Source organism: Strigops habroptila, chromosome 4 (assembly GCF_004027225.2).
Source record: "Strigops habroptila isolate Jane chromosome 4, bStrHab1.2.pri, whole genome shotgun sequence".
Taxonomy (NCBI): Eukaryota; Metazoa; Chordata; class Aves; order Psittaciformes; family Psittacidae; genus Strigops; species Strigops habroptila.
The window spans coordinates 47,887,215-47,910,613 of NC_046358.1; the positions used below are offsets into that span (position 1 = coordinate 47,887,215).

The 23,399-nt window shown below is 47.4% G+C and overlaps 2 protein-coding genes across 4 annotated transcripts; one reads left to right on the forward strand and one right to left on the reverse strand.

Annotated features, from left to right (window-relative positions):
- The first annotated feature begins 464 nt into the window (after positions 1-464).
- SRSF5 (serine and arginine rich splicing factor 5) lies at positions 465-5,263 on the forward strand. Of its 3 annotated transcripts, none has more exons than XM_030481704.1 (8): positions 465-618; positions 1,088-1,233; positions 1,441-1,511; positions 1,715-1,810; positions 2,119-2,188; positions 3,467-3,540; positions 3,856-3,966; positions 4,128-5,263. In XM_030481704.1, the coding sequence occupies exons 2-8, from the start codon at positions 1,108-1,110 to the stop codon at positions 4,372-4,374; spliced, it is 795 nt and encodes a 264-aa protein (XP_030337564.1). In that variant the 5' UTR covers positions 465-618; positions 1,088-1,107; the 3' UTR covers positions 4,375-5,263. The 3 variants fall into 3 exon arrangements, with proteins under 3 accessions (XP_030337564.1, XP_030337562.1, XP_030337563.1); XM_030481702.1 differs by having other exon boundaries at positions 469-618; positions 4,125-5,263; XM_030481703.1 differs by lacking the exon at positions 465-618 and adding an exon at positions 641-752 and having other exon boundaries at positions 4,125-5,263.
- A 2,196-nt stretch (positions 5,264-7,459) lies between these two features.
- SLC10A1 (solute carrier family 10 member 1) lies at positions 7,460-13,109 on the reverse strand. The gene is made up of 5 exons (XM_030482233.1): positions 12,409-13,109; positions 11,481-11,691; positions 9,761-9,939; positions 8,564-8,786; positions 7,460-7,513 (listed from the first exon to the last, which is right to left on the reverse strand). The coding sequence occupies exons 1-5, from the start codon at positions 12,807-12,809 to the stop codon at positions 7,460-7,462; spliced, it is 1,068 nt and encodes a 355-aa protein (XP_030338093.1). The 5' UTR covers positions 12,810-13,109.
- Positions 13,110-23,399: the final 10,290 nt, after the last annotated feature.

Here is a 23,399-nt window from a genome sequence, read left to right on the forward strand (position 1 = left end):
AGACACTGGCAGAGGGTGGCCAGAGCAGCTGTGGCTGCCCCATCCCTGGCAGTGTTCAAGGGCAGGTTGGACGGGGCTGGGAGCAACCTGCCCTACTGGAAGGTGTCCCTGCCCGTGGCAGGTGGGATGGAACTGGATCATCCTTAATATCCCTTCCAACCCAAACCATTCCATAAGTGTATGACGTGACACGCTGTGCTTTTCACGCTCCGGACCAGCATTAGCGTCGCTGTTGGCTGTCCTCCCACACACGCAGCTTTAGCGTACCACCGCCGGTTACCTCACCCAGGCCGGGTGGGCTGAAAACCAGGCCACCAGCGGCCTCGGCAAGGCCCGGTTGCGCGGTACGAGCCGCCAGCGACCGCCCCCCGGCCGGTACCCCCTCCCTGACCTAGATTCCCCAGGGACGGGGCGTGGCCGCCGCCTCCGCCAATCGCCGCGCCGCGCCAGCGTCACGTGGGGCGGCGGTGACGCGCGGGGCCGCTTCCATTTTGCCTCGCAGCGGCGGGGCGGTGCGACAGTGAGTAGTTGGACGTCGGGGAGGAAGGACAGAGCTGCCCGCCAGCTGCGCGCCGACCGCCCCGCTCGGCCCGGCCCACACCGAGACCCGCAGCCCAGGTTCGTGACAGCGCGGGCGGGCTCCCCGCGAGGCGCTGCGGCGTCGGGGAGCAGCGTCGGTGGCGCAGGGAGTTCCGGCTGTGCAGGCGGTTTTCTCGTCGCTCTGTTCCAGTGTGGTGCTGTTCGCGGAGCGGGCGCCGTGGCGTTGCCGTTGGGTGCGGCCCGGGCCGCCATTTTGTGGCGGAGCAATGGCGTTCTGTTGTCTTCTGTTGCTCGGTGGGAGGGGGCAGCGCGCATGCGCGGGCGGGGGGCTGCTACCGCGGCGGGCGTCGGTTTGTTGTGGGCGGGGCTGCTGGCGGGACGTCGGGCTCCCATTGGCGCAGGCTAAGGCGGGGTCCACTTGGCTGCTTGCTATTGGTCTGGAGTGGGGGCGAGGCCGGGCCGCTGGCGTGCTGCGGGCTCGGCGGGAGGGCGGCTGCTGAGTCACCGGGCAGGGCCGCGGCGCTGACGGGCGCCGTGTCTCCCGCAGCGAGCTCTGCGCACACAGCCATGAGCGGCTGCCGCGTCTTCATCGGGAGGCTGAACCCGGCTGCCAGGGAGAAAGACGTGGAGAGGTTCTTCAAAGGATACGGCCGCATCCGGGACATCGATCTGAAGAGGGGGTTTGGGTTTGTGGTGAGTGCGCTCCTTTGCGGGGCTCGGCGGTCCCCGTCCGCTGGTCGGCACTCGAATCTCATGCACGCGTGATGTGCACGAAGCTACTTTTAAACATAATGCTATTAAAGTGCTCAGCTAAGTATGCTGTGTGGCAAACATGCATTTCTTAATTTCTTGGAGATGTAATTTTTTTACTTTCGTGGTTTTGCTGTGGTGGTTTTGCAGGAATTTGAGGATCCGAGGGATGCAGATGATGCTGTCTATGAACTGGATGGAAAAGAGCTTTGTAGTGAGAGGTAAGGTACCTTATTTCATGGATATATAAGCATCTAAAATAAGAAGTGGATCAATTTTAACTTGTGTTGTGTTATTAATACTGCTTAACGTAATTTTTTGGGTTTTTTTGTGGGTTTTTTTTCCTAATAACATATTACTAAAGGAGTATGTAAGAAGAAAAATGTAAAAAATTTATGGTTTTTTGTTTCTTTTTTCCCCTCAGGGTTACAATTGAGCATGCAAGAGCACGCTCTAGGGGTAGAGGCAGAGGGAGGTACTCTGACCGTTTTAGTAGCCGCCGTCCACGCAGTGACAGGAGGTATGTATAGCTTTGAACGTGCGTAGTTTAAAAAAGAATACTGTAGGCTCATCTGATCTGAGAAATTGAGCTCGAATGGGATATCAAAAGGTATTTGCCTTCTTAGTCAATCGTTTGGTATGACAGCAGGATAGTGAGGATTACAAAACTTCTCAGATATGCTTGTCATCTTATGCTCCCTCCACAGAGTACTTAATGCTTGTTTTAGATTACTTGGGGCACTGAGAGTTGAGTTGTAGAAATGGTGATATGCTGATGCTGGTTATTGTAATGACTAATAAAAGCCGTAACTGTTTATTTCCAAACAGAAATGCTCCACCTGTAAGAACAGAAAATCGCCTCATAGTAGAAAATTTGTCTTCCCGAGTCAGCTGGCAGGTTTGTTGAAACACGATTAACTATTTTGACTTCATTTAATGGGTATGTAATGTAATAATTTTGTAAAATAATTAATTAAAATTAAATCTAATTGATTAAAACCGTTTATGTAATTAATGTAATTTTAATTAATGCAATTTACATGTTTTGAATTTTAACTAGTTAATTTTAATTTATAATAATAAATGTATATGTTTGAGGATATATATTTATTTTTTCTTGTTTATTTAAATCCATTTTAACCACATATTAAACCCTTTATTTGCCAGCCTATCTGTGTCGTTGGCCTTATGACGAGGAGTGCCTGTGGGTTATCCTAATCGTTCTGTCTTGGTCACTCTTGGTTGGGCCTGGTTGACTTTCCAGTCAGCTCCTACAATGTCACATGGCCACCTCTAGATCTGTGTTTGCCGGTCTAGACGTAATCGATGCACTCCTTAAAGTGCCACATTGCAGCGATCCCAGAGCGTTTACGAGATCTGATTCCTAAGTTGAGAGCTGTTCTTCCTGTAACGCTTCCGAATAAAGAGGTCCTGGTCGAAAAGAGTTGAAAGATACGAAATTAGGTGGTCGTTGGAATCCTGATCGCAGTAAAGTGGTCCTTGGTAACATCAAGCATAGCGAATGTCTGGATCCATCAGTAGTCTCCTAATAAGGGAGGGCAGTGCGATTAATGGCTTCCATCGACTGGGTAGTGTTCGTCAAGTGGGTGGCGAAGAGCCAGTCGGGCATAAATCATGACGGTATCTCCGGTCGCTTAATGCAGTTTGCTGCTTGGCTAGCCTAGGGAATTGTTAATAAAGGTAAAGTAAACTATATTTTTAATGACATATGGGGCACAAAATAATTGGTGTTACATAAATGTAATTCTGTATGCCTATAAGACTTGTAATGTAAATGGAGGCTGAAATAGTTCAAAAATATATGGGTATTTCACACTCAATCCATTAAATATACAAATGTACTTGATTTCTCTCTCTCTCTCTTTCTCTCTCTCTTTCTTATTTAATCTATATAGTCTCTGTAGACTAATGTTTTCCTTAATGTTAAGACAATTTATTAGCATTTTGCTTAAAGCAATATGCTGCTTTCATTTATTTCGTGCCCTGATTGAGATAATTCAATTTTGGTAGAATACAAGTATGGCAATTGCCATGTTTGTAATTTATCTAACATCTTCTCTTCCAGTAGTCATAAGTTTTCTTTTGGGTTTATCTGGTTTTGTATAGATAAGTATTAATGTCACTTCTTTGCATAACGTAACTGGTCTTGTGTTAGGATCTCAAAGACTTCATGAGACAAGCTGGGGAAGTAACCTTTGCAGATGCACACAGACCTAAGTTAAATGAAGGGTAAGACGCTAACATCACCTCTTGGAAGCTGTAGAGTACTGTTTTATCATATTTGGAGAGGGAAGCTGGCTACTTTCAGTGCTCAGCAGCTGTTCATGGCTTAATTTAGCTACCCTTTGAAAATGCATTCTCTTGTATTTTGGGAGGGGAATTCTTCAATTCTTGTTTGAGTTATAACAAGGAATGACTACACTGAGTAGTGAGGGGTTTTTTTGAGTTGTTGTTTATATTTCCCAGAGTATGTTTTGCTCTGTCACCAAAAATACCACTTGTAATAGTGAGCTCTGTGCTTTGTTTTGGCTTTTTTTCCTGTAGGGTGGTTGAATTTGCCTCTTACAGTGATTTAAAGAATGCTATTGAAAAGCTTTCTGGTAAAGAAATTAATGGAAGGAAAATCAAACTAATTGAAGGCAGCAAAAGGCACAGGTACGGATTTCTATCCTCTCAAATAACGCTTAAATATTAATTGAGAAAGCTTTGAAGTCAGTGACTAGGCAACTGAACTGGAGACCAGTGATTTGCCTGGTTATTGTCGTGGTCCGTCATATTTCATTGCTAACACCAGTGCACTTTTGTTTCCTCAGTAGGTCCAGAAGCAGGTCACGGTCTCGTAGCAGAAGCTCATCCAGGTCTCGTAGCCGTTCCCGTTCCCGCAGCCGCAAGTCTTACAGCAGGTCAAGGAGTAGGAGCCGTAGCAAGTCTCGATCAGTTAGTAGATCTCCAGTGCCAGAGAAAAGCCAGAAACGTGGTTCTTCCAGTAGATCTAAATCCCCGTCATCTGAGGATCGGCAGAGGTCTAGATCGAGATCCAGATCTGTTGACAGTGGCAACTGAGCTCATAGTTCAGTTATGGGGGCCCTTTTTTAAACCATACTTGCTAAAAGCTGTGGTAAGTATGTGACTTTCTGCGGGGAAGGGTTTGGATGGGGAGGGGGGAGGAATGGGAGAACTTTGTAGATGTGGACCACGGTGGGAAGGGTTATTGACTAATTGTATTAAATGTTTTTTGATAACCCTTTTCTTGCTCACATTTTTTGTGAATGTCTGAAGTGTATAGTTTGTGTATATTGGCAGAGCTCTTTATAACTAAAGCAGACAACTTAAATTTTTTGTACTCCAAAAAAAGTCATCTGAACATTTAATTCCCAGTATATTCAACTGTGAAGAGCAACTCAGAACATTAGTTTAATATTTCAAATTAAACTAATAGCTTTAGGCATCTAAGAGCTCTACATGTGCTGTACATAAAGCTTTATTTCAGAGAGTATTTTTTTGTGCTTTTGGACCATTGTCTCAGCTATAGATCAGCAGATTGAGTGCTGGTCAGTACTGGTAATAAAACTTTATTTTAAAAGCTTTTCATTTAATATGACTTGCACTACACTTAAGAAAATGCCCATTTCACTGCCCTGTGGTAATAATATTCTATAAAGCACCCTAATTCTTGATACTTAAGAAGTAAATAGCTCAAATAAAATATAAAGAAACACGCCTCTGCTTCTAGTGTGTTCTTAAGTGTTAATAAAGTGTTTGAGACGGTGCCTCATGTTGGACAGTGTTAAAATACTTCTCAAAGATGGGTCTGCAGCGAAGTGATGGCTGACTGAGTGTTTTGGCCATGGGGAAGAGCTAACTTGCTTTTAAATACATTGTGCCATGTCCTTAGACGTGTCTATACTGAAATAAGAACCTTGGGAATAAGGAGAATCCTACTGTCATAGTAGCAAAAAGTGGAATGGACAAGTCATTGAGGTTTTAATGACTTTGGATAATAAGCGTGGAATGTTAAAGACAGGTGTAGTCAGCATACTTCACTGGTGTGTTTGTGCACATGTGTATGAGGGAACAGCGAGGTGGGGGTAAAGCATTTTCATAGGTGTTAGTCCTCGTTCCGGAGGAAGAGGAGGGGTTTTGGAGTTGGTGGGTGGGAGCACTGCAGCAGTGGTATCCTGGAGCTCTGCGGTTTAGTGTTTATGCCTTGCAAGGAGCAGCAACTCTGCAGTCCCTGTGCTTCTTAAGCCCTCACCCAAATGACAAGAAAGAGCTTTAGAATTTAATTTGAAAAAATAGTGTGTTTTCTCATGAAGTGCTTTGCAAAGCTACTCTAGTAATCTATGGAAAGCTTTAAAAAGGTCTTTGGAGCCTAGGCTGGGCTTTGGATTAGGTCCTAGGAAATGCAGGGTGGTTCAGCTCAGAGCGAGGTCTGGCCTTGTGGGATGTTAGTCACTTGGTGTCTGCCTTTTCTCCGCACTGTTGCAGAGTTCTTGTGTTCCAGGCTCATGAGGGCGAAGGAGCTTTGCCTTGTGAATCTGTCAAAGCAGTGCCGTATCAAACTGCCAAACACTCCTGGGGGCAGGCATGGGGAAAGGGGTTGGGCTGACGGATGGTTAATTGGATTGTTAGTAGGCAGCTTTGGGGAGCAGGAGGCTTCATGTCCAACAGTGTGGTGGTTCGGCTGCTGGATCACCTGAAGAGGTGTGGTAGAAGAGGGGTTTAGCCCCTAGGTGCAGAGGCAGTGTTGAGGCTCATCTGGTGGGTGTAAGGGGTAAGGTTAGCTGTGTTGTCTCAAACTCGGTGGATCCTTCCTGCTAACTTGAATGATCATGCGCGTCATGGGACTTGGCTCCAACTGGAACCCAGGGGGCTGAAGGCACCCGATGATTGGAGTGGCGTGGGATTTCAGACACTTTCCTCCCTCTGGCTAAATATGAAGTGCTACCTGCTCTATAAATATTCTGAATTCCATTTTGACCACGCTGCTTGTCTTGTAAGCAGCATGAACAGATGTCTGCACTTCACTTGGGGAGCTGGCTGCTTCAAAACTTCAGTTTAAAACATTAACTTCTGGGCAGAAATCGATTCTGCATTTATTAAGAATAAACAAGCCTGTTTATTCTTAGTCAAGATGGATTACACCAGCTTGCAATGCGTATTTCATAGAATCATAGAATGGTTTGGGTTGGAAGGGACCTTAAAGTTACCATCTAGTTCCAACCCCCTGCCACGGGCAGGGACACTTCACACTAGACCAGGTTGCTCAGAGCCCCGTCCAACCTGGCCTTGAACACTGCCAGGGATGGGGCAGCTGCAGCTTCTCTGGATAGCCTGTGCCAGTGTCTCAGTGTCATACTTGGGACACTGGAAGTGTTAATGCAAGTCTTCCCTCGTATTTGTAGGGTGACAGTAGCTACATGGTATCCTGAACAGCTGGTGTGTTTAGTTCTCTGGAACAAGGCACATTCAAGGTTCATCACAGCTTGCCGGATCCAAACTCAACGTGCCAAGCCGGTTTGCATCGCTGTGTTTGGTTTTTGTGGCTTCTGCTGTGTTACACTGTGCACTGCTCAGGTTTTGGAAAATGCGAGTGACCAGCAGTCCAGGGGCTGCTCAGCTGCATACTGGGTCTTGGCGGCTCACCAAGAGACTTTCACACCTCATTTTGGGTCTTTGTTAGAGAAATTACCTTAATCTTCAGCGATGCCTTCAGGAGCTGCTTCAAACATATGCCAGTGGGATAATTACAGGTAAGGGAAATTAAAACGGGGAACTAATGTGGTCAGGGATTTTCATATGGGCAAAACTGGGGCAGTCACTTGGGAGCGTGGCCCGAAGCTCTCCCAAAGGGTTGTTATGATGACTTGGAAGTCACTGGAAGTCTCCCTCATAGGCAGGCAGAGAGAGGCTTAGTCTGGAGCAAGGTCTTTGGGAACTAACGATGAGGGTGCAGACAGCTCTGTGGCAATCCCTTTGTCCGGCATAAAATGAGCATATAGATAAAAGTCTTACACAGAACTGCTGGAGACCTGTAAGCCAGCTGCAGGAGGTGGAGCTTGCAGGGGTTGTGATAGCAGCTGCTTCAGAGTCCGTCTGTATTGTTTTCCTGGTTTCCCACTGTTTCTGCAGGGTCTTGACACTGGTTTCATTTCTTGAGCACCAACTGCATCCACTCCTGCGCAGAGCAGTTTTGCTGCCTCTGAAGAAAAAAATGTCATGAGAATAGGCAGTTCTGAAACCAGTTATGGAAAGATTGTGACACAGCTGCAGCTGGTGTTGCTGTGTGATCTAAAGCAAAAGGAAGGACCTTGGAAGTCCTGCCAAAACTTTTAAGCTAGTTTGTTTCAGTCCTTTATGTCTCGGAGCCTGGAGAGTCACCCTTTTACAGCAGTCTTGCAAGCACTTGTATGGCGGTTTCCAATACCAGCTGCTTTGCACTGAAGGCATACCTGAGGATCCACACTGAGTGGATTGGTTTTGCTTCTCCATTAACAGTCATCCTTCAGCATGAAGCTGTAAGATCGGGTAAAGAGCTCCTGTAGCAGATGCTCAGCTGTTTCTCTGTCCCAAGGGACTGGAGAAAGCCGGTCTGGAAGCATCAGAGGGCTGACTGGTGGAAGACCTCATGTAGGAATCCAGCCTTCTTCCCAGGCACTTAGCTGGGCTTTGGCATTATGGACCCGCTGAAGCTGGAGAAGTCTACCTCACATCTATACCAATACTGTATTTTAATTAAGCTGGAATCTATTCATATACTTTACTAGCAAAAGATCCAAATGTTTCCTTCCTTCAGCTGCAGTACTTGGCAGTTCTGTCCTCTTCTTTCTCCCCCCACTCCAAAAGTGACACCCTCCAGTGAATCTCTCAAATCCCAGCTTTGCTGCAAGCTGTTGTGGCATTAAAAAGTATCTAATGTTCTCGTGTAGTTTTATTCACACATAAACACCCCAGTTCTTTGCATGTGCTCAGTGCAAGTCATAGCTTTTGAAGGATGTCCATTCTAGTTTAAGCATAGGCCTCAGAAAACCTCCACGCACTGATAGTATATAGCTATATGAAACATACTGATGATGCAAGAAATCATCATTTCTAATGTCTTCAGTTACCTCTGAGTTTTTGACTGTGATTTGTATTTGATGGGTTGAGTATGTAACCCGGAGTTAAAAGGCAACTGGATTCTGCCTCTAAAAAGCAGTGATTTATTGATAGTTAGATTTTAAGTGTATATGGTTTGGATTGGAATGCGTACAAAATACAGGAGCAAAATGTACTTGCCACTTCGTTTCTTTATTCTGTCATAGATCCTAAAGACCAGGATGAGCAGAAGTCCCTCTCCGAGCTGGAACAGCAAGTAGAGTAGTGGGAAGAAGTACAGGGGGCCGATGATTTCTCGGGTGAAGGCAACCTTGAGGATAGTGGAGCAAAGCTGTATGTTCTGGCAGCCAGTTTCCATGCACACTGTCCGCCTGCATCTGAGGCAGGAAAAGTTGAACAGATTACAAATTTCACCCACTTTCAAACAACTTCAAAAGAACCCTGCCCACCTTGCTGTTATAATGCTTTGTGCGTTTGCTTGCGCTGAAAGCTACTTTATCAGCAGCAATACTGGGACCCCTAGAAGGGATTGCCTCATGATCCCTTTGCAACGGGCAGAGGCAGATCACATTATAAATGTGGACTTTGTGCTTAATGGTGTTTGGAGGCCTTAGGTCCTGCTCTGGGCTCTGCAACTTCCCATGGGGAAGGAATCTGCTTCCCAGGTGAAAAGAGGAGTCCAAGGTGTCCAGGTAAAAAATAGTGAGGACTAGGGGGCTTCCTACCCAAATTAGGTAGGATAGAAAAGGGAAGGAGTGGGTTTTATATGCAGGGTTTCCATCCTGAATTCCTGGGGCTGCAGCTGGAAGCACTGACTGGCTTGAGGTAGTTACCGGCTTAGGAATAGTTGTGTTTAAGAAAACTTGAGGTTTGGTCTCTGTTGGTATTTCCCAATTAGTTGATTTTCTGTTTAGTGCTATTAATTCTGATCTTCCCCCAGTTTCATTACCAAGAGCAGAGGCTGGTAATGTGTACTTGGCAGGTCACTAGTGACCTTAAGTCAAAACCACACCTCTGCTTGTTCAGTGAACCCTCCATCCCTTCTGTGGTGGTCAGGCACCCATGTCAAATAAACCTGCTCCAGCTATTCCTCTCCTCTCTGATGAGCCAAGCAGAGGTAGAACTAATTTCTTTCCCCACTCAAGGTTTGGGTGTTATTGACTTGGGACCAGTGTGCAGTGTGTCTGCTTGTACTCCTAGGGCCTGTTTTGGGAGTCTGCAGTGTTTACCCTTCAGAACTACATTTATGTTGAAACCCACGTTTTCACTATTGCTCCATACACCATAGGTGCCATATATCTGTTCCTTCTGGCAACAGGTAGTGAGGGAAGTGGGGACTGGAGGAACATACCGGTCATTAAGCTTGAAGACTGCAGAGAGAACATAGCCCAGCAGGAATCCAATAAAAGGCATCAAGGCAGAAGATCCCAGGAGGGATGGTGAGAAGACAACCATGATATCACTTCCCATATTTGCCACAGACAGAACAATTATTGCAGTAGATGACACTAGCAGCAAAACCATCCCCGCCTGAAATAAAAGCAGTCACGTCATGGACGAGAGAGAAATCCCAAGGAAAACTTCCCTCAGCTACTGGAAACAGCTGTGCCTGGTTCCCTCACATATGTAAGTGTATAGTGAGAGTGCGTAAGTGTCTTTCATGGACATATATGTTACAAGTAATCACCAAGAGACCATTCTGAGGTATTACCTATAGACACCTTAAATAACTAAGTACATTTCTGGTCTATATGCAAAATGACTGGTGCTTGCTCCACCAGCCACTTGTTTCTCAGGCATTGCTATGTGTCTCTATCCATGTCCCTTTGAGTCTAGTCCACTCAAAGCAGGTAGGGAGGAAACCACTTCACTCGCAGATAGAGCCTGCCTACAGCACGTGTGGAAGGTGGCAGCTATATTTTCGTATTGTCTCATTGGTGTCTGGTGATTTGGCAGATGAAGGAGCTGGGGAATTTTGGGAGGCAGAATACACAGCTCTCCTGCATGTAACTCCACTTGGGAGTTCCATTTGGATGGAGTTTCCCAGGTGTTTCTTAAAAGCAAGTCTCTACCCCATTCCTATTTTGTAGAGAAGATAAAGGGAAGGCTGGTGTTGTCAGAAAGGAACATGACCCAGGGGTCAGTTGGGCCAGTGTAGGTCGCCTTGTTATGATGGGCTTTTAAAGCTTCTTTTGAAACAGTCCAGTCATCACTGCCCTGTGCTGGGTAAAGAGACCTTTGAAGAACTCTGGTCCTCCTGCATCTGCTCTAGCCTGCCTCCTGGATTCCCATGCTTCTTAGAGATTAGTGATCCCTAAAGTAATTTTTTCAGGTTTGTTACTAAGTCTTGGCGCTCATTTCTTGCCATACATGGTCCTAGTTTCTCTGAGATGAAACCTTAATGAAAAAAACCTACAAAAGCCAGGTTCACAAAGTTGTTAGCAGCAATCTGGTTACTGCTAGTGGAGCTCTAGAGTTACACAGTGGTGTAGTTGGTTATCTGGATTTCCTGTTTGCTGTTTAAATGCCTGATGTACAAAGGAGGCAGGGAGATGATTCCAGGCATAAGTGGGCGCTTAGCCATCTAGTGGCTTCTGCTGGATAAATGTCTCTGATATAAGCAGCAGCTCTGGGATATCACTTTTGCCCTGTGCTAGACCTCTGAGAACAGCAGGGTGGGGGTTTTGGTTGGTTGGTTTTGGCAGTTTGGTTTTTGGTTTTTTGTTTAATCTGGGGCCTGCTTTGGTTCCAACAGGAGTTGGGGGCAGTGCCTATGTGGTTCATTAGTGCTGCTTGTAGCCAAAGAAAACTGAGTTAAAACTGAAGCCAACAAAGGAGAGCAAGGTAGGAAGTTGCTTGAAAAATATTGTTTGACTGGAAAAGGTGGAGGACTTCTCTTTGGGCAAATATTTTAATGATTAAAGAGGTGAAGTGGATGTCTTGAGTTCTATCCTCAACCCTTTCACTGATTTGTGGCATGCCTTAAAGAAGTTAATATTTCTATGCCTCTATTTTTTAAAACCCCCCTGAGGCCCTTAGTTGAAAGGCAACTAGCACAGGATACTTCTTACCTTGATGACAACGCCAGTGTACTGTGGTTTCTTCTCATTCAAGATTATGCCGATAGCACAGGGGATTAGCATTAGCACCAGGGAAGTGATTATTCCTTTGTAAGGTACCTTGCCCTTCAAATCACCCTCATATAGTCCTCCCGAGTAAAGGTACAGAAGCAGAGGCATTAGTCCAATTGCCAGGAGCGTTGAACATGTGGTCATTACAATGCTGAGGTGAAGAAAGGACTCCTCAGTAGAAGAATGCCACTTTTAAAATTGAACATGCTCATTTTCCTGCTAACCAGGAGGCATGGTTTTAATATAAGGCTTTACCTTGCTCTTTCCCAACCTGCTACTGAGATTTCCCCAACATTACCATCAGGTTGTAGAAGGATGTGATATGAATAAAGGAGAAGATAACTCAAGTTCTACACAAACTCAGAAAGGACCCTTGTTGTGGGTACAGCTCACATTTCAGAAATTCACCAGGGACAGAGAAAGTGATACTTCATATTTTCACCCTGGATCTTGTTTCATCACTAGGGTTTGTTGGAGAATGGTGTTCTGCTAGTTCAGCATTTCTCACTGATGCAGCCTTTTCAGGCAGCGTGTTCAGTTTACACAGAACTATATGCTGCTATATGGATCAATATAACATGTATATACTGTTTGTACTGCTATGTGGAGATGAAAAAGTGTTCCTGCACCCATCTCACCAAGAGCAGCATGCCATATGCCTCAGAGAAAGGTAGAAAATCCCATTTTGTTGTAAAACGGGGACAAATTTACCTATTGAGCAATATGGGTTCTTTAAAAATATTCTAAACTTCATAATTCAGCCTTTGTTCAGCTTCTTGGGGATTGCTAATGTTGATTAAGTTAGTTTCGGAACCAGTCATATGACTACATTGGCCTGGGCAATGAGCATGTACTCAGCTTTCCTTACCTGAGGTTCATGTCCCCTCTCAGTGCCAGACTAAAGATGTTGGAGAGGTTTCCCCCTGGGCAGCAGCCGCAGATGAGGATGGCCAGGGATTCTGTAGCACTCAGCTGGAAGAGCTTGCCCAGCACAAATGCTGTCAAGGGCATGATGCCGTACTGGGCTATTACCGCAATTGCCACTCCTTTGGGTTTCCGGAGGTGAGTTGTGATCTTGGCTATCTCCATTGTACACCCCAGAGACACCATGATGACGAAGAGGGCCACAATAAGGATTGCATTCAGGGCTTTGTCCATGGCCTGCTGGCCGAATGCCAATGGTGGTGCCCCACTGGTCAAGGAGGTGCTCTGTGTGTGACCTGGGCTCCAAAATTCTGGGCTCTCAAAAGCTCCCTTGGTCTTGTTCATCCCGCTGAAGGGTTTAGAGGTCCCTTCTGTAAGTGGCTGGGAAGGTGAGGGAGGGATTGATTCACAAGTCCAAATAACATCCAGTTAATGCAAGCAAAACATGAACTCTCTTTCAGGCCACCGTTCTTATCATTCAGCAGCTGTTGAAACAGAAATCCATGTTTTGAGCAATCAGCTGTGAACCCCATTCACTTCAGTAATATGTTGTGCAGTTTGTGTAGCTTCTGCTCTGGTTCCCCCACCTCTTCCAGCATCCGCCCTCACTGTGAGAACAAGGACATAGCTAGTGAGAGGAACAAGGACACTCATTTAAAACTGGTAAAGACAGGCATTTCATAGAATGAACCAGAAGAACTCTTGTCCACAAGATACTGCTGAGGCCAATGCTTAAAAATATGATGCATCCCTGGTACTTTATTTTCAAAAAGGGTTATAAAACGCTTATGCTTCTAGCCGTAAATCAATCTCTCAATAGGAGGGCTCAGAAGAAACTTCCTCCATAGACAACTAATTTCTCTAGTAAACTCTTAGGCGCCTTCAAGTCTCTTTTCCTGATGCAGTAAGTTTGACACTGTCTAGAAATTTTTTGACTGCATAAAGGAATGAATTCTCCAAGCCTTGCCAACATCCAAACTGTTACTCCCTCCTTAGTGTTGAGGGCAGGTTCTGCCTCACCCAACCTCTGCAGTGCAAAGCTGTACTTTCAGGACCTAAAGTGCTCTGCACCATGATCCAGCCAGGAGTGCAGTCATCACCCAAGCTCTCCAAGCAAAGCCAAATAGGCAGCTTTTACTCACCCCAGACTGGTACCTGCTTTGTGCTTTCAGTACAGGGCTGCACAGCACAACATGCATTCAGTGCTCTGGTGTGCAGGGAAATGGAGCTGGACAGCTGGTGCTGGGACAGGAAGAGAGATCAGAGTGGTGGCTCATGAGGATTGTTCCTGCAGTTGCTCCAGGTGAGCTCTGTGCAACCCCCTTGCTCCCTGTTCCTGGCTGCACAGGGGATGTGCTTCCCTGCATCGGCCATGCTGGGGAATGGCACATTGCCTGCCTTGACCCTAGGTGCCTCAGCCCCTGATCCCTCTGCAGATTTTGCCTTCATTTAAGGCATTTATTGCCTTCAAATTAACCTAAGCCAACCCCTAGGTCTGGTGCAAGACTCTGGAAATATACAGAGCTAAAAACGTTAAACTAGAGCAAAGTGAATGCTGTTACCTTACATGCCTGCGGATGTGGCTGTAGGAGGCTTCGGTGAGATTACTTGCTGCTCCATCCCTTCCTGGCTGAGCTTGGTGACTAATAGCACTCTTCGGTCCTTCTGCTTCAAGAAAGTCTTTCCCCCTTGGCAAAATCTTGTCCTCTGCTTGCAGAATATAAAGCCTGGGTCTAAACCAGCCGTGTAAATAAGAAAGTTGTTATATGATAGTTGTGTTACAGGACTGGGAAGGGGATTTTAACTAGAGAGATTTGCTGCAATCTGGCCGAGCTCTAATCCCTTTGCTGAAGGGCATTATAATGCTGCAGTAATGTGTGCATCACTGCTATTCACCGGGGAGCTCAGCAGGCTCAGCCTCCCCAGCCCCATTGCTCTGGAAACGCTGCTGGCGGCAAGCAGGAATGTTGGAGCCGTTCTCCCTATTCCTCTCCACTTGCTGTTGTTTTGGTTGGGAACCCTGTTTTCCAGGCTGGCAGCCAGGCCGGAAAAGCACCAACAACAGCCCTGGAGCCCAGCATAGACATCCCCCATCAGGCAGGGAGGAGCAGTGCCCGCACAGAGCAGCTCCTGGTGGCTCCGCAAGCCTATGCCCATGGCTTCTCCCACACCCTTGTGAGCACCACACCACCATGCCTGGGGGCAGGACACCTTCCCATAAATCACAGGTGGTGCTTTGAGACCTCTGTGTCCCTGTGGTGCTGCCTGGCCTCATTGCTGGGGCCCTGGCTAAGCGAGTGGGAGGAGGTGGCTGCAGTACTGCATGTGTTTTGTTTTCCCTTTGGCACCTGCAAGATTTCCAGGCACAAGTAAGGGCTGCCCAAGTAGGATATGGGCAAGATCCGTAGGAACTAGGAGAAAACACAGGAGCAAAGCCCTCAGCAATTCCTTCTCTTCCTATCCCTCCCCTTGAGTTTTGTTCCTACAGATCCCCAGCCGTCCTAAGGAAATGCTTGTTTTCACCATGTTTGCCTTTTGGTTGTATGCTGAATTTTGTCAGAAGATGCAAGAAGGGCCAAGTCAGACAATTAAGCTGTTATAAAGCATCACTGTCTCAGCAGCGCCTAGAACCCTCCCCCCCCATAAGCTCAGTGCAGCTCAGGGTTTTAAAACGACGATGTTGTAATGCTCTCACCCTTTGTCTTTGCAGGGCTGTAGAAGAATGTTTCAACTACTCCAATAATTGAAAAAATGCCTGCTAGTTGTCCGCTCTTCAAGCATTCCTGCTGGTTCCCTGTAGTTAACACAGGAAACTCCATGGGAGCCAAGGGAGAGGTTCGTCCAGAGAAGCAGAATAAATTAGGATCATTTTTTCACCCTGATTCATGCTGGGACATCCAGTTGTTTTACATGGGCACTGGAGCTGAGGGTTTGCATTCAGACATGGCCAAAGAGCTGCGTCTCGGCTCTAAAGCTGCTGGTCCCTGTGGTGGGACCTGGCGGTGGGACCACTGAGGAGCAGGGCTGGAGGAAGGAGCAGCCTGCTGGTAGCCCACGGTGGGCTGCTGCTGACCTGATGCCACATTAGCCACCTTGGTTTGGAGGAGGCTTTGGCCTCAGAGACGACGCCCGTTTGCCAAGCGAGCCCCTAGTTTCATCCCTAGGCAAAGTGTGCCTTTTCCTTCCTTTCACCGCTTCCCGGGCTCAGTTCTTAAAAGGTAAATTTTTACATGCCCTTTAAACGGTCTCCTTTTTTCCTCCTCACAGCAAAACTACTCTCAAGCAGGCCTTTGCCTTTGCCTGTGCCCTTGCTCTGGTAAGGAGCTTCCTGAAAGGTCCTACGCGGCTCGTGCCACTTGGGGGCAGTGGTTGCATGCCCAGAGTCTCGTTGCTCTCTGAGGATAAAAGAGCTCATAAAACAACGAAGTCTCGCCGTAGGTGCTACCGCTCAGATGGTTTTTATGAAGTCAGATACTCCCAAATTCAGAGATATGGTCTAATACAACAGGCATCACAGGATGTGTAACAAGCCTGAGGCATTAAAGGAGATATCCAAGTAAAAAATGTATGCAAGTTCACAGACTTCCTGTTTGAGCTCAGAATGGGCTGTGTTGTGGACTTCTTATTTTTTAAAGACACCCAAGCAATCAGTGCTTCATCCTTTCATAATGCAGCTTCATATATTCATACATGAAATGTTTCAAGTGCCCCTTTCAGTGGTGGGCAGCTGAGGTCTATCACCTCTCCTGTGTTAGTACAGAATTTAACATGACTTGAGCTCAGCCTGGTGGTTGCCCAAAGGCTGTACTTCAGCAAATGCGCCCAACAGGAGCAATAGCGAGGAGGCAATTTACCCACCACAGCCCTGCCCACGTGGTGGGCACTGTGCTGGAGTGGCTGTCAGGGTTAAGCAGGAAGGGCTCCTGCACAGACAATCAGGAGTTGTTCCATCTGTGTCTCCCCCATGCCATGGTTTTGGTCCTATCCATGTTTTTTCACTTCTGTCATCACCTGAGGATGCAGGCCACTTCAATAGGATGCTGTCCAATTAAAACCTAGGTCTGGTTTGCCCTGTCATGGAAGAAGTTATGTGTTTGGAGTGGTGGTTAGTTTTGCTTGTGTCTGAACTCCCTGAGGTGGGTCAGAAATGAGAACAAACTGAATGGGCTTGTCTTGAGGTGCAAACCACTCTCCATGTGGAGCAGTCTGCACACAAGCTGCCATGTACCATTGGATAGAGCAGCTGCAGCATGATGCCATGGTGATGGCCACACTCCCCTCTCCTCACCCCCATGCCAGGTGCCATTGCATTGCCATGCCAGCTCTGTGCTGGGCATGGTTACCTGGTGTGTCATGGGGAAGAGCCGCATCTGGAGTGGGACAGTGTGAGGCAGGCTGGAGACGCTCCCCCAGCTCTGCATGGTCCTGCTGGCTCTCTGCAGCAAGGCTGAAAGCCCTGCCATGATACTGCCAGCGTGTCCTGGAGGCCTCCTGCAGCCGCTGGGAAGTACTGGCGATGGGCAGAGGCGCGATCTGCAGTTCACAGCCCAGCTGTTTCTGCTGTGGCATCCCGGCACAGATGGGGGCCCCATCCCAGTGCCCTGCGGCAGCACGGATGGGACCTTGCATCCCTGCCTTCCTCGTGGCAGCCATTCCCCATTCCCCAATGCTGGGCTTCTTGCCCCAGCAGCACTACTCTCCTAGTGGTCCTGAGCAGGCAGGAGTCAAAGTTGGTTTTATTTATTCAAATCCCATTATCACCCATCAGGCTTACAAAATCCCATGACTCTCCTCTTCTACAACTCTGTTTGATAGGAAAATAATTAATTTTGCAATTAAGCTGTGCCCAGAAAAAATGATGTAAGAGCACTCTGTATGGGCTAAATTAGTGCCTGCTGAGACACAGCGCCAGCATCTATCTGGTTTAGTGACACTTATTTTAAACAGCCGGGGGGGACAGGACACAGTGCACCCTCCTGTGATTTTACTGACAGCTTCGTCTCAGCTGGAGACCCGGAGAGGGCTCGACACTGTCAGCTGGATCATGCTCTGGTCGGTCCGCAGTGAAGAACGAGCTTGCTGTGTAAAGGAGGTTAGTTTAAATGTGAGTTTGCTGGCCAGGTGGGCATTGCTTATACCCACAGCAGTGTGGGGAGCTCAGGATGAAGAAAAGCTGCTCCCAAGAGCATGAGGCGCTTCAACCATTGAGACCAACACATCTATGATTTCTATACATTGCCTCTTTCTCCGAATTTCTAGAGCAAGGCTTTCCACCAGCACCATGAAGTGACAAAGGGCCTTGGTGGCAGGAAAAGGTCCTGCCACATCCCTTCGGTGGTGTTGCTACCCTAAGGGATTTTAAGTTACTCCAGATAGAGCTCTGCTGCTGGAGAAGGGTGATTTCTATGGTTGGCAAACACAGGTTGCCATGGATTTATGGCTGCTGTGATAGGTTCTCCATTTCCCTAAGGAGCCCGTAGCAGCCAGTGGAATGTGGTGATACATGGGAGGGGCTTGGTTTTCCCTTAGTGGGGAGCAGTCTGTAGGTGTGGGGCAGAAACCCCCGTGCTGATGGGTTGAAAGCAGCACTGGGGGCACCCCATGTTCTGGCTAGACAGGGTAGTTCTGGTTTTGGTACCTCTGCCCACAGGAGTGGTGTCGGGGTAGTGCTAGAGCAGGTTCACCTTGAGGATGGATGTTTTTGAGGGGAACTCCACAGAAGGAAGTGTGTTTATGTCCATGATGCTTATTTTTTGCTGTGGGAAAAGAGATATTTATTGTTTATTGTCTATTGTAGTCACTTGTTAACTACGTAATTAGTGGGTCTAGTTAATCTTGACTGTTTCATTTCCTTAGGGACCAGATGTCAAAGATGGTTTCATAAAAAATTGCTAAAGTTTCTTTGAAGCTTTGGTAAAATGTTGTCGGCAGGCCAGCAGGACCTTTCTTAAGCCTGTGTACAATCCATATAGCCTCGACTATTGCTGTTACGTTCATGGGAGAAACAAACCTTGTCTGCTGTTGTTCTGACCTTTGCAGGGTGATAACTATTCAGAAAATGCTGTGTTTTCTATGGGTCATGTGAGAAGCCTCTTTGGCACAAGCTTGGGAGGCCTAGTCGGGCAGCAGAGTGTTCCCTAGTCCCTTGCTCAGCTTCTAGCTGTGGATGCCATCTATCTGCAAAGGGCAATTATACCTTGAGCTGAGGCGAGGGTGCTTCATTTGCATCAAAGCTTGTATTTTAAATAATTTCACTGGGTAGGTTGTGCTCAAGTCCTAACTCTGTAGCATTAAACTGCTCCATTAGTGACATAAGCTAGCTCTCCTTCCTACGTGATGAAGATATTCATGATAATGGAGATGGTTAGTGGGAAGTAAGAAATAAGGTGATCAGGAATAGCCAAGGATTAATAAAAGAGCCCAAGACCCTTGTGCAAACCCCAGTGAAGAATGAGAAGGTCTATAAGATGGCAGACTCATACCAGTCTTTCCCCTCCCGTTGCTCCCCAAGCTCCCATCTGAAGGGCAGCCAAATTGCCTTTATGAGGAGAGAAATTCCATGTCAGGAAGGCATGGAAACTGCCACTGGGGTTTAATCTTAGAAACGAGCCCCCAGGTGGCTGTGTGGGAGACTTCTAAGCAGCATGTAAAGGCCAGTCTACATGACGGGGATTTACCCTAAGCAAGGTGCTCTGGCAGGTGCAGAGCAGCAGTGCTGCAGAGCCACCTGACTTGGTGCCTGCATGCCAGCGCCCAGTGGGAGAGCCAGGGGTTTCCTCCCAGCAGAGAGGAGAGCGTCCCATGTTCCTCAGTGTCTCGGCAGGCATTGATAAATGCCAGCAAGGCCTAGGTCCTCACACAGCTCTGGAGACTGCCTGAGCTGCTGAGACACTGCTCCAGCCAGCAACCAAGCAGCTAGAGCCACTTGGAAACCTTAATCCTCACTTGCAAATTAATTCAGGTAAATTATTTGTCTACATGCTGATCCCCATGTCCTCTTGTCCCTCAACTCTGTAGTGAAGCCCTCAGCAACCATCCTCCCCAGCATGATGAGAAAAAATTCTCTGTTTGAAAACAGAAAGAAAAAATAGTTTAATGCAGTACAAATGCAGTACAAAACAGAACTATGCGTACATGACCTTGTAGGACCAAGTGTGTCCTTTGGAGTTACAGGGCTAATAAGGAGGAAAGTGGTGCTGTTAGTGTGGAGCCCATGGCTTCACCTAGTTCTTGCCTACTGCTTCAACATTCTTGCATCACTAACTGCAGTGCCTGGAAATCATCTTTTCTCTCTTCTTTATTACTCTTGTGGTTACTCACAAACGTTGCTGTTTGGGAAGCTGTAGACTGCGGGTATTAGCAAGTCTGCGTGCATCTCTCTCGCAAGTGTGTCAGGAGCTTCAAGAAGAGGACATGTTAGCTTGCTTAGTAGTGAAGAGCTCCCCGAGAGGCAGAAATGGCTGCAGCAGCCACAGTGCACTTATTCATGAGCCTCAGGACCAAGAAAGTAATTGAGGGGATGGCTGGGGTTAGTCTAGATATTGCTCCCTGCCTTGTCACTGTCTCCTGTGTGGGAAAAGCAGTGGGGAAAGCTCCTGAAGCGATCCAAGCTTAACAAGAGGTGAGCATAGCACATTCTTGCAACAGAAGGGTTTTCTTTTCAGCCTGCTTCAATTCTCAGCAGCCACAGAAAGGCCGGTGTGAAAGCCCAACTTCCACAGGCCATTGTGGCACCCCAAGTCTGCCAGCCCAAGAGAGCACCCTGAGCAGGCATTGGGGACAGCAGGGCTTCACAAGGCAGCACTGTGGCTGAGGTGGGGCACCTGAAACTGCATCCCAAGGGATGTTTGAAGCCTGGCCATCCCTGGGTCAGACCTGGACTACTAAGTATGTGGGTGTACAGCAGTACTTGGATATGGTTACCTGTTTGTTTACAGGGCAAGCTCTGTGAGTGCTCAGTGATGTGATTATACCACTACTTTTTAGTTTGGGTTGGGGGGCCTGTTTGCTCTTTTCCGCCCCCTACTTATTTTGTTCCTGCTTTCTTCAACTTGCACCCATTGTGATGGGACCCTAATTCAGCCTGAAGATGCAGGATGCGCAGAAGGTATGGTGCTCGCTTGCAGAGGAAGAGAGATGGACCTATTTCCTTGCTTAACCCTGCTGTAGGACACACGCAATCAAATTTCTGCCTCTCTTCCACCATCCTTCTAAAGTCCTATTGCTTGTTGAAAATCTCTGCTGACTTGCGTACTTTACCCATCCGCCTTCATCTTTTGCAGCTCCTTTGGCCCACATGGGCTGAGCTCTGCTTAGAGCCGTACCTCTGGGTGGCTGGATCCTGGTCCAGGCGCCAAACGTATCCCTTGTCCTCCTGGATGTTTTGCTGAGTTTCTGGGCTGGCGGAAACTTCATGGCATTGAGTTCCACTGATGCATTAGGCACTGTTGTCTTTCAGTTACTGGCGTTCCTGTGGTCAGCCCCTTATCCCAGCTCGGGCTTGTCCCAGCACCCAGGCAATGGCAAGCCAAACCCAGCAGGGCAGTGCTTTTGTCTTGCTTTAATTAGAGTAGGACACAATTATTAGTGGCATGTTTTTATTTCCATTCGTTCACTCTGACAGCAACCAAAGGAAGCCATTACCTCTACAAGAGGATGTTTCAGTGAGTGTTACAGTAAATAAAGCTAACAGGATCAGTGCAAAAGAGTATCATGTTCCCTTAAGGGCACCAATCAATAGCCAGGCTGGTACAAGCCAGATTCTTCCAAGAGGCATGATAGTGAATCCACACTCAGGTCAGCCTTTAATCTTGGAGGATCACTGAGCTCTTTACAAGCTGATATATTTACCACAGTCTGTCTGCCCTGTAACACAGGTATTCCTCTAAAGACATACAACAGTTCTTTCAGTGCCTTTGGACACGAAACAAATTGGATGGCACCCACCTGCCCCTTTTGGGCAATGCATTTCTGTATGGATCAGGCTAAAAATGGAAGGTCAGGTCTGGATTTGATGATGGATAATGCTTCCCAGCCTTCCCTGCTCCATGAACAGAAGCAAGCCTAAGTGCACAGCATGCTCTTGGGAACAGTGTGCTCCTCTGGTCCCTTTAGCCTGAGAGAGCAGCCTCAGTTCTAACTTTTCTGCAGTCTTTGGCTGCAAGCAACATTGTTCTTGGAGGCAAAATGCCACTGAAGACCTGCTCTTCATGCTGGGAAATAAAGCACTTAAGCAATGTGATGTTTGTTAAAACAGCAAAATGTCTTTTAAAAGTTTTTTTTTGCACAACACTGGAGAAAAATGGTGAGACATGTATAGTGCAGGGTGTTTATTCTTGAGATCTCCAGTGTTTCCTATTCTCATTTTAGCATAAATCTTTTGATCTTTGCTGCTTGCCCCTAAGCTGTGGGCATTAGGTGAGCGTCTCATCTTTATTTTATATATTACAAAAATTGAAGATGTTTGTAGCCCTCAGGGATTTGGAGAAAAGTTTGAAAATGTGATCATTAAGTTCAGGAAATCAGAGTGCACTTAGGAAAAGCTCAAACATTTGTAATTTTCTTTAAAAAATAGAACAAAACCCCTTGTGATTTTTAAAGCTGTGATTCTCTGGATGGTAATTTTTGAGTATGTGTGGTTGGCAGTGCTGGAAAGGATGATTTTCTCTGCCCAGATCATGTTTTTCTGCTGGGAATTTTATTTACCAGCTACTTTAACCATTTCTGCACCTCTTCCTTGGCTGGCATCTCCTGCAGCTGAGGAACCCTTGCCATCTCTGGGGCCCTCGGAGGGCAGTGGTGGCTGGGATCACTCCAGTGGCAGAGGCTGGCTGCCCTTCATGGGTGCATCTGGCCACATTCTTCAGACCTGCCAGGCAGCAAAACCTCCCCAAGGTCTTGAAGCCCTCTGTCCCAATGGGGGAAGACCTTGGGGGCTCACCAGGGGCAGCAGCATCCCTTGTTCCCCGCTCGGTTGCAGCCTGGGTGCGCAGCTCCTTCTCCACAAACCAACAGCTTTGCCTGGAGGGTTATCTCCAGCCTGCAGAACTCGCTGGAGGGATGTGATTTTCCCTGCGGGCTCATCAAGGGAAGGGGCTCTTTCCTGTGGGGGCTTGTTTGCATGGCATGGTTGCTCCTGCAAGCAGGGCCCCCAGTGTGACCCTGCTCTTGGCATGGCATGGAAAGGCACGATGTCTTCCCAAAAATCCCACAGGGAAGCAGCGACAATGCCAGTCTCTTCCCCTGCTTCTCCCACCCTGAGCCAGCCTCCCTTGGGTGCAGCTCTTGCATATTTTTAGAAAGCGCAGTTTATGTTTCTCAGCGCTGGCTTTGCACGTCAGCAGCCACCGCACAATGAACTCTCAGGGGCCCATTTATTCTGCAAGCAAGGGTTGTACCCTGTAACAGTGTTTTTCTCCACGTCGTCAAGAGCACCCTGGGTTCTAACTGCTTCAAAATGGCAGCCCATTGTTCGGTGTCCCAAGCCCTGCTTGAAACCAGGTTCCCTCTGGACCTGTTCTAATAGCTCCCCTCTGTGACCTACTTATCCCCTAGTGCTTTCAGGAGGACTGGGGAAGGGCTCGTTCCTGTTTTGCGGACTTGATGCAGCAACATGCTGCAAGCAGCCCTTTCCTCTGCCTCCCCCACAGCTTTTTGGGGTAGCCCTAGTTTAGTCCACTGTAAGTCTCTGCAGAAGTGGAGGATTTGAGGTTGCTTGCTACACCAAGCTGTTTGCATGGGCACAGCCCAGTGCATCTTTTGTGGAATGATGCGTGCAATAGGGAAATTATGCTTTGGCCTGCTTAATCAAAGGTAGTTTTGAATTATAAGAAATAAAATATCAGTCCTCTGCACAGAGGAGGGCAATGATGAGCAGGGCTTTGTTCTGCAGCTCTAGGATGACCATGGAAAGTGGGAGAGCTGTTTATGACCTTT